Source organism: Brachycentrus maculatus, unplaced genomic scaffold (assembly GCF_059751285.1).
Source record: "Brachycentrus maculatus isolate JH-2025_06_01 unplaced genomic scaffold, ASM5975128v1 h1tg000620l, whole genome shotgun sequence".
NCBI classification, from domain to species: domain Eukaryota; kingdom Metazoa; phylum Arthropoda; class Insecta; order Trichoptera; family Brachycentridae; genus Brachycentrus; species Brachycentrus maculatus.
This window is the reverse complement of record NW_028281358.1, coordinates 238,594-256,157: the sequence shown is the minus strand read 5'-3', so window position 1 is coordinate 256,157 and position 17,564 is coordinate 238,594. Positions and strand designations below refer to the sequence as shown.

Below are 17,564 nucleotides of genomic sequence, written 5' to 3'. Positions count from 1 at the left end.
CTCGAACTTTATTTTGTTACACTTAAGCGAATGGTTTTATTGTTCTAAGACAGTATCCAATAGGCCAGGCCGAAGTGTATGGAGGAAAAAAAATCGTTTTCTATCGGGCACAGAAAGAAAAAGGTGCCAAATGATGTTTTTACCATACAAACAAAATTTTATACACATCGGAAAACATCCTGTGTCTCCGAATTGACTTTGAAATAATAATTTTTTGGTTTTTTAGTTGAATTTTTAAAGTAAGGCTAAAAATCAAAAAAGTTAATGTTAAAGTTAAAGGGTCTTTACAAAAAATTAAGAAGTAGGAGTAACACTTATTAATAACAAATTTTGCCAAAATGCCATTCATAAAAATGTTATTTACTTCATCAAAAATATGAACCATTTAGAGTTGCAAAAATGTGTCCGACTGGGTTTTCGCGTGCCGATAGCTTATTTCATAATATTTGGTAAATAAATTATTTGCAAGTTGTTTGTCAATCATGAGTCGCGGAATTATGGATGACGTGGCTGAATGACGCAATCTGTTTCGTATTTAACCATTTCCACCATCCAATTATGAATAGTTGTAGATTTTATGGATAATGGCAGTCTGTTATAAAGCTTTATTGAAAAACAGTTAAAGTTTATTTGACAAAACTTGGTATTGGTATGTTTAATGTGTTCTGTGTTATTGATCTTGTAATTCTATTAATGCTTCATGTAATGTGTTTTTGGTAATTGGTATTTCGTTTAGCTGGGGAGGTGTTTTCTTGTAAAGTGTGTGAAGAATTAAAATAAAATAATTTATGCTAGCAAAAATCATTATTGCTTTCAATATTTCCTCATGGTTTTCGATATTTTATCTGTGTTTTCAAATAACTGTATTTTCCAGCTTTTCTGCATAATGTAACTAAAGCTTCGGTTAAGGTCTTCATTGTCCTTTTAACTGCTTAAGTATGGTGTGAGAGGTCCAAAAATGACAGTTTTCCTTTTCATTTCGTGTAACAAATTGTTGGATATATTTGTCAGATATCAATTTAAATATTGGTGATTAATTTATATTTTCCTACCAGTCTAAAAATCAGTGTAAGATAATACATCATTGAAGCGTAATTAATATTGTAAGCATTTAGAATGCAATGGGCTGCTAGATCATTAAGCTCTGGCTGTGGTTCAGAGCAATATGTTTCCAGCTCGTGAGATGTAATTATTTCGTTGAATTTCCAAATATATTTTGGTTATCAGTTCTGTTGATATATTTTATTCTCCTTCTTAACACGGAGGGTGAATTTTAAAAGAATACTGCATTGGAGGGTAAACACTTACAACATACTTTGCAAGAAGTAATAATTTTTCCTAAACAGATTCCATTGACATATTCAAACGAAAAATTTGATTGGCACCAGTAAGCCGTTGGATGTGAAATATTTTTTTATAAGATGTAATGAATTTGAAATATTTCGCTTAATAAATTCTTTAGAAATATTTATATAAGAACCGCCACCACTATTCATAATAAATATTTCTAGTTTATATTGATATTGAGTGAAACACTTAAGTAATAGTGTTGAAATTGGTAAAAACCGAAGAACAAACTTTTTTCTAACATTTCAAAATAATTAGCGGTTGTCTCCAAAAATATGAAGGGTGTTGATAGATTCTGACATCAATTTAAAAAAAACAAGTGTCGAAAAGGGCATTTTTACATGCAATAGGCAAATAATTTGGTGTTTAATGTATAAAATGTCAAACAATAATTTACTGATATGGCAAAACTCTCCTAACTTCTTCTAAAGTATTTTAAGGTATAATTTTTAGAGTATTTTGTATTATATTAGATTATTTTTTTACTTGTTTATGTTGTATAGTAGGTTTAGAAGCTTTGGACTATTTTTTTTTAATTTAGACATGTACACATTTTCTATTTTTTAAAACATTTTTCTAAAGTTTTACCTTATACCGGTTCCATACAAGTAATTTCATTATATCTTCGGAGTTTTGTAATATATCTATTGTATTTAATATTACTTTAATCACCAAACAACCGGCATTTTCACTTTGTACGAATTGGATCCATGGCAAAAATGTTGAAAACGAGTGCAACATAATTTCTCGTTTTATTGGTCTGAGCTCTTCTGTAAACGTGTGCAGGAAGTGCTCGCAAATATGCTCCTCAATATGTTCCTCAACTTGACCTACCCACCCCTTAAACACCCTAATACTTGTCTGAAATCATGACGTATGTAAAAAAAATACGTATTGGTTGGAATCCAAACTGGAATTTACCTCGAAAATCACGAAAAAATTAAACTTTGACATCAATCCGGAGACAGAGAGAGAGTTATCATAATGAGTTGATATTTTACACATGTTATTTAAGGACCATTTGGCACCTTTTGAGGGTTGTGCCCATTAAGAAATAATAAAAAAAGTGAAAACGGCCCGGCCTAGTATTCAATGAACTATAGACGCTGATCGGGGGAAAGGAATACCTATTTCTTCTTTTTACCTCTTCTTTTGTTATGCTGCCTAAAGTAAAAAAAAAACGTTGGCAATATTCATAGACAATTTTTAATATGCTAGATAATATTACAATTTTTAGCCAGAAGAACAATTAAAAGTATGCAGCGGGAATATTGAAAAATTGACTTTTATCGTTAAATGGCCGGGGGTAGCACCGTTTGTAGAAGTTTTATTTCACAATAACTTTCGAGATATCGCAGTAAAAGTTTAATGACTTTATATATATGATCGTCATATTATCTTTAATAGATTTGGAAAATAAAACCCTCGTTTCAATACGAATAAACTGTAAACGTGGGTTTCAAAAATCTTTCGACATTGGTGTTAATACATTTTGTAGTGTAGTAAACATAACAAGTGCATATTTTACTATTTCATCATGGATGAATCAATGCTTAAAGCTTGTATCATGTCTCAGAAGGGCGGAGTACCAATTAATGAATTGAACAGTGAGTTAATTTGAAGATTTGTGTGGCTATAATTTCAGTTCGCGCCATGCTTCGACAAATCTGCATTCTGAATCTTTACTTATCTACTCAGTTTCATAACTTGTAGATACATGAAGAACACGAAAAAATGAATGTGGTGTTTGATTCTAGTCAGAATATTAATACTGCAATACGTTACTCTTGTAATTTTGTTTGTATTGATATCTCAGGAGGCCAGGTTATATCACAAGCCATGAACATAAATATACCTTATAATGGATTTGATTTCTTCCATAAATGCGTGCGCATTTTGTTCTTCATCCCAGTAAAAAATAAAGGGGACGTAATAAATACTTTTTAATATAAATTGAATTTATTAGTTAATTTTCGAAATATATTGTACAAAAACATTTTTGACAAAATAAGACTTTTCTGTATAAAAAAAGATTTACTAGTAATACATTATTTGGTAATTTTATATGTACTGTATATATATTTTTTAGATAGATGTAGATTTTTTCACATTTGTAGTGTATAACATTTATCAATATCCCTTAAAATTTTTATATCTAGGACACACCACTAGTTATTAGGCAGGTGATTATTTTTTCAACATTACTCGGAACTCTTTCCAGTTGTATGTTTATCTGGATTGATGTACTTTAAAATTATTTAAATGCACTTAATACACTAAGACCTCACTTTGCGTTGTAGATACATTCCAAAATATCGCGACGCAAAGTATTGACTTTGTGCAATTGTGCTATTTTCCATAGCAATATGGTATGGTACCATATTTTTCATTAAGTCCTTAAATGTAAAAAAAAGAATACTTACATAACAAAACAAAAGTAAAACTTTATAAATTCATTTAAAAACATAAAAAAGACTAGAAATTCAATCAAAAATTAAAAATATAAACAAAAAATGAATAAATTATAAAATTATGTGTTCAGATTCTGAAGACGAGCTTGCGGCCATTGAATACGTATCTTTTTTTTTAAAACAAATTGTCCCAAGCTTGCTGAACAGCTTGTTTTTTATGTTGAGGTAAAGTTCCTTGTAACAATTAACATCCTTTGCTACCGCACGAGAAACTTTTGCACTTCTTTTGCTATCAGAATCGATTTTTATAAAAATCTCCTTTGCTTCTTCAATTAGATTCATTGCTTTAGAAATTTGCTGTGAAGTAAAATTTTGACGTTTACTTATATCTAGCGAACTGTCTTCTTCGTTAGCGATTTCCAAATCCAGTTGCATCAATTCCTCATTAGACATTTCTTGGTTATGAGAAGCTAACAATTCATTTATGACAATTTCCCCTATGTCGATTCCCCGAAATCCAAACAAAATTTAAATATACAAAACGGGAAATTACCTATCAGAATTTAAAAAAAAAATTATCTGAATAATAATTTAAAGAAAACGACGCACAGCTAAAATGAGTCTTAATTCAGTAACGACGCAACTTCTAAAAAACGCAAAGTGATACAGTGTATTACAAGGAGTGTATTACAAAACCTTTATTTGTAATTATTATCTTTATAAGAATATATTATAAAGTTTCATTTTATATATTAAATGTTAAAATCAAACACAGTTTACAGTTTTTAGATACATGCACTATCCGCCAACGCCGCTCGTTCAAAAGCACGAAGCGGTTAATTACTTTATTTCATGTTCAGGAGACTACAAGAACTTGGCCGGAATGGACATAGAGTTTGACAAGAAGGACCACGCGTCCCTGGAAAAGTTCCTGGTGTCCATACCGGGCGTGCGGGTGCAGAGTGGGGTGGTCACCTGCGTGTGCCAGGAGACCAAGCACATACAAGACATGATCGGCAAGCAGAAATCTACTACCAAGGCCCGAAAACGGAACGCGCCATATAAATTTGTGAGTCTTTTCATGAGACAGGCGCTGTGGCATAGTTGGGTAGACGCTCGACTGCGAAACTGGCGTCGCGGTTTAGATTCCCGCCAATTGAAAAAAGAATACCAAATATTATTCTCAATATTGTAAATATTTAAAGCATTTACTTTGTGGTTAGTCATTTTTACTTATTTATTTTTTTACAAAAATGTTAATAATAATAGTATATAACCACTCACCGATCGGTGAGTGGTTATATACTATTATTATTAACATATTTGTAAAAAAATAAATAAGTAAATACAAAATATATTTATTTTCAATTGGTGTGGGTGTTTGTGAAGTATTTTTCACATTTACCTTCCCTATCCGCACTATCCTACCTACAGACAAGCCTCTAAAATAGAGACTTTGCGGGTTATTCCTTTTAAAAAAAAAACCTCAGCAGTGGTCTTCTGCGACTGGCACATCGATCACTCCTTTACTTATAAGAGTCCTTCCTCTTGCGAGATTTTCCTCATCTGTCCCCGTAACAACCGGCTTCTCGAGGAATCGCGTAGAACGAATCCGAAAAGTCGTTCAACCTTAATTACGCTAAACTGTACACAAATTTGGTTGCATATTTTAAATTCTTAAAAAGATGTATTTTTTAGAGGCAAACAAATTCAAATTACACGCAATGAATTGATGGTGGCACCGCCGTGTGGCATGTTGCGCCATCTGTCACATCAATGCCATTCAACTGAGGTATGAAGAATCATGAAGAGTCAGTTGTCATGGTTCTGTAGCGCTCTCCATTGACCGTAACATTCTGGCCGACATCGTCTAATAAAAAAAAAAAATGGGCTAATGATTTCACCTGCCCATAAAGCACATCAAACAGTGACTTAATGAATGTACGGGCGTCTCGGCAAAGGCTGGGTATTAACAGGGCTTACATTGGCTATTTTTAGTGATCATTTTATAGACTGTAACATTCACCATCGTACCGACGACAACCATGTTACTCAATTTTTTTCCAGAATCAATTTCATAGGCGATATGTAGTTGAAATTTGAAGGTTTTAGCAATATTTTAAGACCTGTTCTTTTTATTTGCGATGTTTTGAATGTGTCCATATTTTTGCTCACAAATGCTGGATTTGTCCACTTAGAAATTGAGATTTTTATTGTATTCACAACAAAGATGAAAACGTCTATCGAAATGAGAATACGGAAGTCGAGCTGGCTTTGTTTAAAACAAAACGCAGGTTGAAATTATTCTCCTCGTTTGTTGTTAATTGGCGAATGTCCATTTTTGTATTATTAGCAGCAAAATGAACATCGGCAGAAGCGTAAACTGAATCAAGATTACGCGTCGTCGGAACAGAGGGCGGCGAAGCGCCCCCATACCGGCGAGCGCGGGGGGCCGGACACCTCCCACTTCCTGGACTGGTGTCTGCAGATGAACATGAGCCATCCGGATTACAACTACGTGTACAACCGTAAGAACGACATCTTCAATCTGGTGTATGGCTTGTGCACGTTGCTGACTGCCAACAGAGTCCCTCTGGGCTCTCTATACGAAGAACTCTACGGAGGCTGTGGGTGGGCAGCGGAGCTGGTCGACCCCGATTTTGGAATCTCTTACACGTAAGTGTTTTTTTTACTGTAAGCGTAAATCGATCATTTGAAAGAGGTTGAGTGGAAATGCGATGACTGACCATTCTCTGTAAATGTCTTTGCACTTTTCCGTGTCTGTCTGCTGTGCTGGTCGGGGTTGTGGGCGTCTGTGTACCGGCCAACGTCGAGTCGGAATCGGATCTGACTAATTGAACTAAACACTAATCCCTTTCACTGCCTACACTGGGGTACTTCTAGAAAATTTGGTGATGGACTTACAATCTTGTATTTATTTAGATTGGCAGTGACAGGTATATTGAAAGCTTTTAAATGTAAATTCACAGTAAAATCGGCATACAATTTTATGTTGTTTCACATTTTCAATAAATTTCGCAACTTAGTTAAAAAAAAAAAAAATTGCTTAGCAAGAGCAGATCTGTCAGGAAGCCTAGATGCTTCTGTATCAGATCTGGACATGCGGTAGAAATGTAAAGCAAAGAGAAAAACAGACAGTTATTTTGTGTAGTCAGCAGTAGCTTTTGGACAGCCTGCCTAGTTACTAGAAACACAGCTGAGAACTGAGATGGCACATCTTACATTCCGATATAAGAGTGAGATGTGAATAGTGTCACATAGCAGTTTTTTTTAAATGATGAATATAACTACATTTAATCGTTTTTATGATGAATATACCTACATTTAATCGTTTTTCTGATGAATATACCTACATTTAATCGTTTTTAAGATGAATATACCTACATTTAATCGTTTTTATGATGAATATACCTACATTTAATCGTTTTTATGATGAATATACCTACATTTAATCGTTTTTATGATGAATATACCTACATTTAATCGTTTTTATGATGAATATACCTGCATTTAATCATTTTTCTGATGAATATACCTACATTTAATCATTTTTCTGATGAATATACCTACATTTAATCGTTTTTATGATGAATATACCTACATTTAATCATTTTTCTGATGAATATACCTACATTTAATCGTTTTTATGATGAATATACCTACATTTAATCATTTTTCTGATGAATATACCTACATTTAATCGTTTTTATGATGAATATACCTACATTTAATCATTTTTCTGATGAATATACCTACATTTAATCGTTTTTATGATGAATACACCTACATTTAATCATTTTTATGATGAATATACCTACATTTAATCGTTTTTATGATGAATATACCTACATTTAATCTATTATTAGATTAAAACCAATATTTTTAGCTTTTCCACTTTTTTATTTGACCAGCGACCGGGTTTCGTCGTTACCGACATCATCAGACTGGTCCAGTCTGATGATGTCGGTAACGACGAAACCCGGTCGCTGGTCAAATAAAAAAGTGGAAAAGCTAAAAATATTGGTTTTAATCTAATAATAAATTAAAAATGCAATTCCATCACGAAGTGTCAGTGGATAATATAAATCTACATTTAATCGTTTTTATGATGAATATACCTACATTTAATCATTTTTCTGATGAATATACCTACATTTAATCGTTTTTATGATGAATATACCTACATTTAATCATTTTTCTGATGAATATACCTACATTTAATCGTTTTTATGATGAATACACCTACATTTAATCATTTTTCTGATGAATATACCTACATTTAATCGTTTTTATGATGAATACACCTACATTTAATCATTTTTCTGATGAATATACCTACATTTAATCGTTTTTATGATGAATATACCTACATTTAATCGTTTTTATGATGAATATACCTACATTTAATCATTTTTCTGATGAATATACCTACATTTAATCGTTTTTATGATGAATATACCTACATTTAATCATTTTTCTGATGAATATACCTACATTTAATCGTTTTTATGATGAATATACCTACATTTAATCATTTTTCTGATGAATATACCTACATTTAATCGTTTTTATGATGAATATACCTACATTTAATCATTTTTCTGATGAATATACCTACATTTAATCGTTTTTATGATGAATATACCTACATTTAATCATTTTTCTGATGAATATACCTACATTTAATCGTTTTTATGATGAATACACCTACATTTAATCATTTTTCTGATGAATATACCTACATTTAATCGTTTTTATGATGAATACACCTACATTTAATCATTTTTCTGATGAATATACCTACATTTAATCATTTTTCTGATGAATATACCTACATTTAATCGTTTTTATGATGAATATACCTACATTTAATCGTTTTTATGATGAATATACCTACATTTAATCATTTTTCTGATGAATATACCTACATTTAATCGTTTTTATGATGAATATACCTACATTTAATCATTTTTCTGATGAATATACCTACATTTAATCGTTTTTATGATGAATATACCTACATTTAATCATTTTTCTGATGAATATACCTACATTTAATCGTTTTTATGATGAATATACCTACATTTAATCATTTTTCTGATGAATATACCTACATTTAATCGTTTTTATGATGACTATACCTACATTTAATCATTTTTCTGATGAATATACCTACATTTAATCGTTTTTATGATGAATATACCTACATTTAATCATTTTTCTGATGAATATACCTACATTTAATCGTTTTTATGATGAATATACCTACATTTAATCATTTTTCTGATGAATATACCTACATTTAATCGTTTTTATGATGAATATACCTACATTTAATCATTTTTCTGATGAATATACCTACATTTAATTGAATTTTTTCCGAATTCTCACAAAATATCTCGATAATGTGCCCGATAAGTGGTAATTGTTATATATTTTTTTTCATTCAATGTGTAAATGTTAACGGTACTGCTAACGGTACTAAAACACTTGTGACGAGGAAGACGGAAACGCGCTAATGAAGACAATTATTTATTTATAAAAAAATTACAAGAACAAAGGGACACTAATATATCGAAAATTACAAAACTTATAAGGCGAGAAGACCAACGCGACACCAATAGAAACAGAGCGAGCGGGACGTTTACACGTTTGAATATTATTTAATCTGAGCCCGAAAATATTGGTCCTCCACCCCTTATATACGAATTTAAAGGCGTTGCATGTGGTGGGGACAATATTGTTAACATTTAAAGCTTAATGAACTCGGCTGTCCAAATTTAAAACACAGTAAGGGACATTTTTTTTGTAGTAGTTTTTTTTGCATTTATGTACTAAGTAGACTCTACTTAGTCCAAAAATACAAAAAAAACCTACTACAAAAAAAATGTCCCTTACTATGTTTTAAATTTGGACAGCCGAACTGCGTGTCTTTGTTCTTCTCGAATACATTTATGCCTACAATTTTAATAAACAAATTGTTATAAAAAATACACAATTTTTGGCATGAATGTGTTATGGAGGAATACATAAAATCTGAACATATTATTTATTACATTTATTGAGATATTATTACAAGCCATATGTACTAGTTACACATCACCAGAAAGGAAGGGTTAAAAACTGTCTCTAAAAATTTATAAAAATGTTCAAACAGTATGAATTTTTTACAAACAGCTTTTCTCTTGTATTATTTATTGCTTTGAAATTAGCTTTGTGAAAAAATATGATTGAAATATATAAAAATAAACTCTGGTATAAGTTATTACAAGCAACGTGTACTGGTTATGTGTATCACAAGAATCTTAGTGATAGAAGGGTAATTACTGATCTGGTTCTGTCATACAAAATTCTATAAAATTCATATAAAACAATTTTTTGGACAGCCCTCATCTCCTAAATCAAATAAAGCTTAGCGTGCGCCAAAGAGGTACTAGGCAAAAATCTGTATTCGCAGTATTTGTGCATAATGCAAACTATGCCATGTTCTCTCCGATTCCGCGGCTTCACATGTTAGCCAATGCTTTTGAAAGTATAGATCCTTGAAATCTGTACTTTCTCAGCATTTCTTCTCCATGTTGTAATAAATAAAAATTAAAACGTTGTGTTTCACTCTCTCTTACTGCTCGCCGATAGTGTTTAAAGGAGACGTATATTTACCAGTACTACTTGTTATTTTATTATGATTTTATGTTATAAGACTTTTTGTTTCTTTATTAGTGTATTTTTAATTTTTATATTAGATACTGTATATATGTATTATCTTAAAGGCTTCAGCCGTTCAATGAATAAATAAATAAAAATAAATAAATATGAAAAGGTTAAATCTGCCTCGTTCTCCGCGTGTGTGCAGGCCTCCTGGGCCTGGTGAGCTGGTGCTGGGCGGGCTGCAGGTGGTGGGGGACGCCTGCATGGCGGCTCTGGGCCGGGAGCGGCTGGGTTGGCGCCCCGCCGGGGGCCTGTGCCGCCCGGGCCTGACGCTGCGCGCCGCCCGCCTGCTGCTGCACCGCGCACCCCCCGCCCCGCGCCTCCTGCTCTGCCTGGGGCTGCTGGACATATCCACGGTACGCTGTGCGGTATACTGCGCTTTCAAATATGCTGATACAATTTATTTGCAAGCACCTTGAGAATTTCATTCGCAGAAGTGGCCTAAATACTGATAGAAAGATTTTTCTTGAGCCCCTTATCCACACCCGATGGTGCATAGGGCACTACATCATATAAGCGCAGTGTTATCTCGATCGTTAGCACATGAAGAAAAGGTGATCAGTCCTCTGCTGCAGGTACCAGTCCAGGGTAATATGTATTGAATAACTATTAGAGTTAAAAATCACTTATATTTATTTGACCCTCCTCCCGGGAATCGAACCCGGGACCTTTTGTATGGTAATTGAGCGTACCGACCATTGGACTACGGAGGCAGGCTAATAGAAAGATAATAAAAGCAAATTTGAAATATGGAAATGTAGTTCATTATCTGCTAATATAAGCATGCAGTTGCTGCATGATTCTCGCATGTATTTTTCAACTAAAATATTGGTCTTAAGTCTTCGTATAAGGCTGCAGCGTTGTACTGCTTACTTACATTACATTATATTATAAATACTTCCCGTTTCTTGTGATTAAGAGTAGGTGCCGCACTTAACACACTACGGACGGGAAAGGTATTTCTACCCGTTTGGCCGATTGATGCTTAAGGGTATTTTTTCCTTATGCGCCAGCCTCATTTGACTGTTAGAAATGAAGGAATTATTTTATGTTTACATATTTTCTTCTCTTTATTTTAAATTCTCTTGCATTTCACAATTTATTACAATAACAAGTACAAAAAAAAACATTAATACAAAAAATATCATATATAAGTATTATGTCCCAATCTCTTTGTTAAGGTCTAAACTCGGCTCTCCAAACTCAAAACACAGTAAGGGTCATTTTTTTTGTAGTACATTTTTTTTGCATTTTTGGACTAAGTAGATTTTACTTAGTCCAAAAATGCAAAAATAAACGTACTACAAAAAAATGTCCCTTACTAGTCCTAAATGTCCCTTATAGTAGAATCTACTTAGTCCAAAAATGCAAAAAAAATGTCCCTTACTGTGTTTTAAGTTTGGACAGCCCAACTGTATGTACGCAATTATCAAAGCCAGCGGTCCACAGGCGTAAATAACACTCGTCGTAGTATTGGATGGAACGGGCTTGGGAAAATCAGCGGGGAAAAAAGACCCTGTTGAACTTGACTCTGGTCTATATCGGCGGATGTGTTTCCTGGTGCAGGGCATGCCGGTGGGGGAGGTGATTGGCACCACGCAGGAGCTGGTGCTGCAGTGCCTGGTGCGGGGGCAGCGCTGCGCGCTGTGCGCCCTGCCGCCCTCGCCGCTGCCTTGGCTGGCGGCGCCCGTGGCCGCGTACAACGCCTGGCTGCGCACCCTGCCGCCCTGCACACCCGTGCTGGACCTCTACTCCCCCTTCCTGCGCCCCGACGGGACCCTGCCCGTGCGGGCCCTGTTCCAGAGGTAACCCGACCGAGGGGACCTTTATGCGACCGAATGACGCGTCGGCCATATGGTCACATCAACTCAGTATTAACTAATTATTATTAGAGTGAAACCTCTATCTATCGTTCCTCGAATAATCGTTTTCCCGGATGTGTCGTTTATTTCTTCTATCCCGACTTAATTTCATACTAAACTAAACCGCATCGATCGTTTCTCTATCACCATTTATCGTTCGAATTAAGCTGCATATTTGATACATTACATGAATACAGCTGCATGTCTGTTTTTTTACATTATTTCCAATTTTCTTACATTCGACGGCAACGTATGGGATAGAAACTATCGAAAGCTCGTGTAACCGATAGCAAGAGAGGTCGATATTGATGAAAAGGAGCCGCTGCCTGTACCTGCATTTCCAGAAGCGTGAACACTCTTTGAAAGAAAACTTTCTACAACGCACATTCAATAACCGATGCTGAAAAAAATACTATTTGCAAAGCCGAAAATATACTATTGACTTACGAAAATAAAACAGTTTAAAAACAAAAGTATTTTTTTAAATTGTATTCAGGTTTGTATTTTTTTTAAATAAATACATTTGCATCTGAAACATGTATTCCTCTTAGAATTTTAGCCTACGAATGGTTATGCAGATTGGGAGGACGGTATCTTTACTCGGTCGTATCTATTTGCATATTGACTTCTTATTCTCGCATTCATTGTTTTCCCGCATTCATAGTTTATTTTAATAGGTCCCTTTAAAAACGATAGATAGAGGTTTCACTGCATTATAATTGATTTTTTTTTAACACATTGTAGTCGGGCGCTTCGAAGAATAGACTCGAATAGCCTATAGGGATGTTTTTCGCGATTCGCACAAAAATACACAGCACAATTTCTTAACCAAATAATATTTTCAATTGAAATTTTCAAAGAAATCATATATGACATTTGATCATCAAAAATAAATTATAATTGCTTTGATTACATCATAATTTTTAATTCCGTATTTCGCAATTTTAGAAGCATTGTATACTCTAAAAAATAGTCTTCCCCTCCGAGCTATCATTCCCTATACAATGCTAATATATTCAAATGATAAAATACCAAACAGTAAACAAAACAGTGAGAATGGTATGAAAAATAGTCCAATACGTGAAATGACTCAAACTAAACTGGAGATTGAGATTGCATAAAAACTCTAGATTTCTTGCGATGCCTTTACACGCGGCACACTAGCCAATCCGGACAAATAACTCAAGTAAGACATCTCAAATAACGTGGACAGACTATCGCCTAGCACCCAGGTACCAAATTACCCTTTAAGGCGTTTTATTTCACGCTGGTAACAAACCTGTATATTGCCGTTTCCCGCCGAAAGCCGACAGTCAACTAAAACGGCAAATGTCGGCCGTGTCCCGACGACAATGTGTTAACATTATCAGTTCAGGCATTTACTTTGCGGTAAGACATGATGAAATTGTAAAAGAAAAACACTTGTTCTTTTTTATACTCTCCTCATTTATAGAACAGATAATTTTTTATAATGTTTTAGTTTATATTTAGACCTGAAGATGGAAGCATAGCTTCCGAAACTTCTTCTTCTAACCCTTATCCGCACCCCAATGGTGCATAGGGCACTGCATTATAAACACAGTGTTATCTTGATCGTCAACACACGAAGGAAAGGTGATCAGCCTTCCGCTTCAAGTACCAGTCCAGGGTAATATTGAATAAATATTAGAGTGAAAAAAATCACTTATATTTATTTGACCTCCTCTGGGGATCGAACCCGGGACCTCCAGAACGGTAGCCGAGCGTGCTGACCATTATTACACTACGGAGGCGGACGAAACTAGTCATCATAATAAAATTAACTCTGGTAAAAAAACAAGTTTTTTTCTTTTACAATTTTATCATTTTCATATCATAATCCACATCTGTATAAGCGCCCTTGAGGTAGTATTTTACGAAAATGGCGCTGTATAAACTATCCTAAATTATTATGAATCAATCAAATAATGTTATATTAAGATGAAATTTCATACCCATTCCTAGATAAAAAATGTTATTTTTATATCAAATTTAATTTGGTAAAACCACTATTTCTTGACACAAAATTAGATGTATTCTGCATCATTGTCAAATACCGTATGTGTAAAGAAACACTCAACGTCCCGAGGATTTGACCCTAAAATTTAGACTTCGCTTGTAAATGAAAATGATGCGAAATGCATCAAAACATGTGTAACAATAGATTTTAAGAAAAAGTGGTATTTATTTAAGTGAAATTTAATTTAACCTTTCCGGGAGTATGGACGTAAATGAACGTCGATGCGAAATTTTCCTCAAAGGAGTATCAACGTTAATGAACTTCCAAGTCGGTCTGTCAGTTGGTATGATGTAACTTGTATAGCAATGACATCTGTGGATATTTGTATGTAATTTTGTCATAAAGTAAAACATAGAGAACCAAATGATGTTAACCCGATGGTTGCCAGAGACGAGATATCTCGGCAAATGGCGGAGTGCCCGTATGGCCAGAGACGAGATATCTCGTCAGTACTTTTGATGACGTATTACTCCGCAGTTTTAATTCATATTGACAATCTGTCAAAAACGGAACATACATTGCCATCAGTTGAAGTTGTCACAAAATATTTTATAAAGTTTTTAAATACTTTTAAGTGATTTATCGGTATCACTTTCAGCTGACAGTTGACAGATGTCATTAGGGCTACCACTCAAACTACTTGAAATATTGATTATTTTAATCGATTGTTTTGAACGCCAGGGGTTTTTATTTTGCTCAATTTTTTTGTGTTTTTCTTATTATTTTAAAATATTCCATTGATAAATAATAGTTGTGTGTTAATATTAAATTTAATAAAAACTTGCGTGTGCGACTTAGTGTGACAACCCTGAAAATTTGAAACTGGTTTAACTTCAAGAATAAAACTCTAACAATCGATGCGGGATATAATATTTGGTAAGTAAATTATAATTCAATAAAAACAACAAAAAAAAAATCTTTAGACAACTTTTTTTTTTCAAAAAAATACTTGGCCTGTTGAGCACTGCGGCGTAATTTATTTGCGGCTATGAAAAGGTTAAAAATAATAAAAGTTACCGGCTTGTTTTTTTTTTACATAATTTCTAAATTCTTAGTACATAGTTTTTGGAGAAAAAAAATCATGTAAAAAGAACCCACTCCCCAGTAGGACATTAATTATTGTACTCCCGGAGAGGTTAAAAGTGGATAGATAAAAAAATAAAGAGGTTATGTATAAAATGGTTTTGTTTTTCCAGATTTCCCATAAGACAAAATGGTGTCCTCTTCTACCTGTGGAGTCGAGCTGGACAAGACTTGGTCATGGATAGTATTAATAAGTTCTGCAACAGTTTGCAGTGAAGCCACCCAATACGGATTTTATTTCATGACAGTTTTTTTTTTACTTTTTAGTTATTTAAGTACATATTTAGACAAATGAAGGCGGTACATTCGTTCACCATCCAAATATTAAATCCCAACTAATTACAGCAGTGATGTGAAATTAAAAAGTGGAAACTGGTAGTAATTCTTCTCGTTTTTGTAGATCCTAGGGATCTGTTTGTGCCTCCGCATGTCGCTCTCGGGATGTTGACTCCCAGCTGTCTTTTCGGAGTTCTGCCTGGGGGTCTGCGTTCTTCAGGGTCGCCTTGGAGGGCGATACGTGGAAGTCTGTCTTCTGACATTCTGTTTATATGTTCCTTCCAGTATCGCCTTCGTTGTCGTCCCCACCTCACAATATCCTCCGTCTTACACATGCTCCGGATGTCGGTATTTCTTACTCGGTCTCGCAATGTGTTTCCGGTTATGGATCGGAGAGTCTTCATCTCGGAGGTTCGAAGTCGAGATTTTGCTCTGGAAGTATCTGCTCTTGCCTCAATCCCATAAGTGGCTATTGGTCGAACACATGCTTTGTATATTTTCATTTTACTTTCTATTCTCATGTGTTTGTTCCTCCGCACCGAGTTTCTGAGACATCCTGATATAACTGCAGCCTCGTTTATTTGTTTCTGAGTCTCACCATATAGATCACCGTAGCTACTGATGTCAACTCCGAGATACTTGAATTTGTAATTCAATGGATAAATATCATTATGCGTGATTATTGGCTAATAAATAAATACGAAAAATCACAAGACTATCGGTGACATTCTTACTGAAATCTGTAGAGAACTAAGGAAGATATTAAGGTTTAAACTTTAGATATTTGAATAAAACGAAAAACATGCGTTCGCATACGTCATCAAATTTCCATCATCTAACGTTTTATGACGTCATATGGTTTATAGAGCTGTAATAGTAGTAGTGTGGATTGTTTGTTTGCCACTACACTACCATTTGTGTTACAAATATGAGGAGAGGAAGTAGTGGGAGGGTGGACCATAGACATCAACAAATAGAGCCGCCAATAATTTAGCAATGACACCGACATTAAAATAATTCCATCTTTTCTGTGACGTCATTCATTGCCAACTTACGAAAATAACGTTTTTTCGAAGGCGAATTTTCCAAAAGAAAATGATGAATGAAAATATTGATTATATCGGCTGTTATAAACACAAAACAAGTCTTACACAATCCTTTATAGGTTGAGTATGGTAAATTAGATATTCCTCCCGTCTGACAAAGATCCATTATATACTATTTTTAGATAAATATTAACTGGAAATTATGAATATTTATGAAAAAAAAAATATCCATACAACTCTTCTGAGAAGACGATGTTATTGATTTTTTTCTTAATCTAAATACAGACTGACTTTATTATTAAGTAATTACCAAAACCAGGGTAACTTTGTATGAAACGAAATGTTTAGTTTGCCAATTTTTCTCCCTAATGACAGCCGGTGCGGTTTATGAGATGTAAAATGTTTATTTCTATTATTTCGTGTGGTTTCAAAAGTTTTTTTTTATAAATTTAATAATTTTGTAGACTTTTACAAGCTAAAATTAATAATGAAGTTCTCTCCAATAAAGAGATTAAGCTCTTGTGCTTGGAGAAGGACTTGTGCTTAATATTTACTGTTTATGTTTGTTGGGAATATCATTTATTATTAGCGACTTTGATAAATGCAGAAAATAACACACATTTTGAATGAAAAGAGATTAACAACAAAAAAGTCAAAAATCAGCCTTGAGGTTGGTTGAGGTGTTCGTAATTTGATTTATGGTCCCGATTTTATTGATTCTTTTGTTTAAGCAAAAACAAAACACAAACAGGTTTAATTTTTTACGTAAAAT

At 33.8% G+C, this 17,564-nt stretch overlaps 1 protein-coding gene across 1 annotated transcript; it reads left to right on the top strand.

Annotated features, from left to right (window-relative positions):
* Positions 1–2,667: 2,667 nt before the first annotated feature.
* On the top strand, positions 2,668–16,434 carry LOC148301008 (uncharacterized). The gene is made up of 6 exons (XM_088273907.1): positions 2,668–2,954; positions 4,619–4,827; positions 6,112–6,434; positions 10,633–10,843; positions 12,054–12,292; positions 15,584–16,434. Exons 1-6 carry the CDS (start codon positions 2,885–2,887, stop codon positions 15,684–15,686), a joined length of 1,155 nt encoding a protein of 384 aa, XP_088130033.1. The 5' UTR covers positions 2,668–2,884; the 3' UTR covers positions 15,687–16,434.
* The last annotated feature ends 1,130 nt before the right edge of the window (positions 16,435–17,564 follow it).

Coding starts and splice junctions, on each gene's coding strand:
- LOC148301008 (XM_088273907.1), top strand. CDS start 2,885: ATGGATGAATCAATGCTTAAAGCTTGTATCATGTCTCAGAAGGGCGGA. Junction 4,828..6,111: donor GGAACGCGCCATATAAATTT/GTGAGTCTTTTC, acceptor TTGTATTATTAG/CAGCAAAATGAACATCGGCA. Junction 6,435..10,632: donor GATTTTGGAATCTCTTACAC/GTAAGTGTTTTT, acceptor GCGTGTGTGCAG/GCCTCCTGGGCCTGGTGAGC.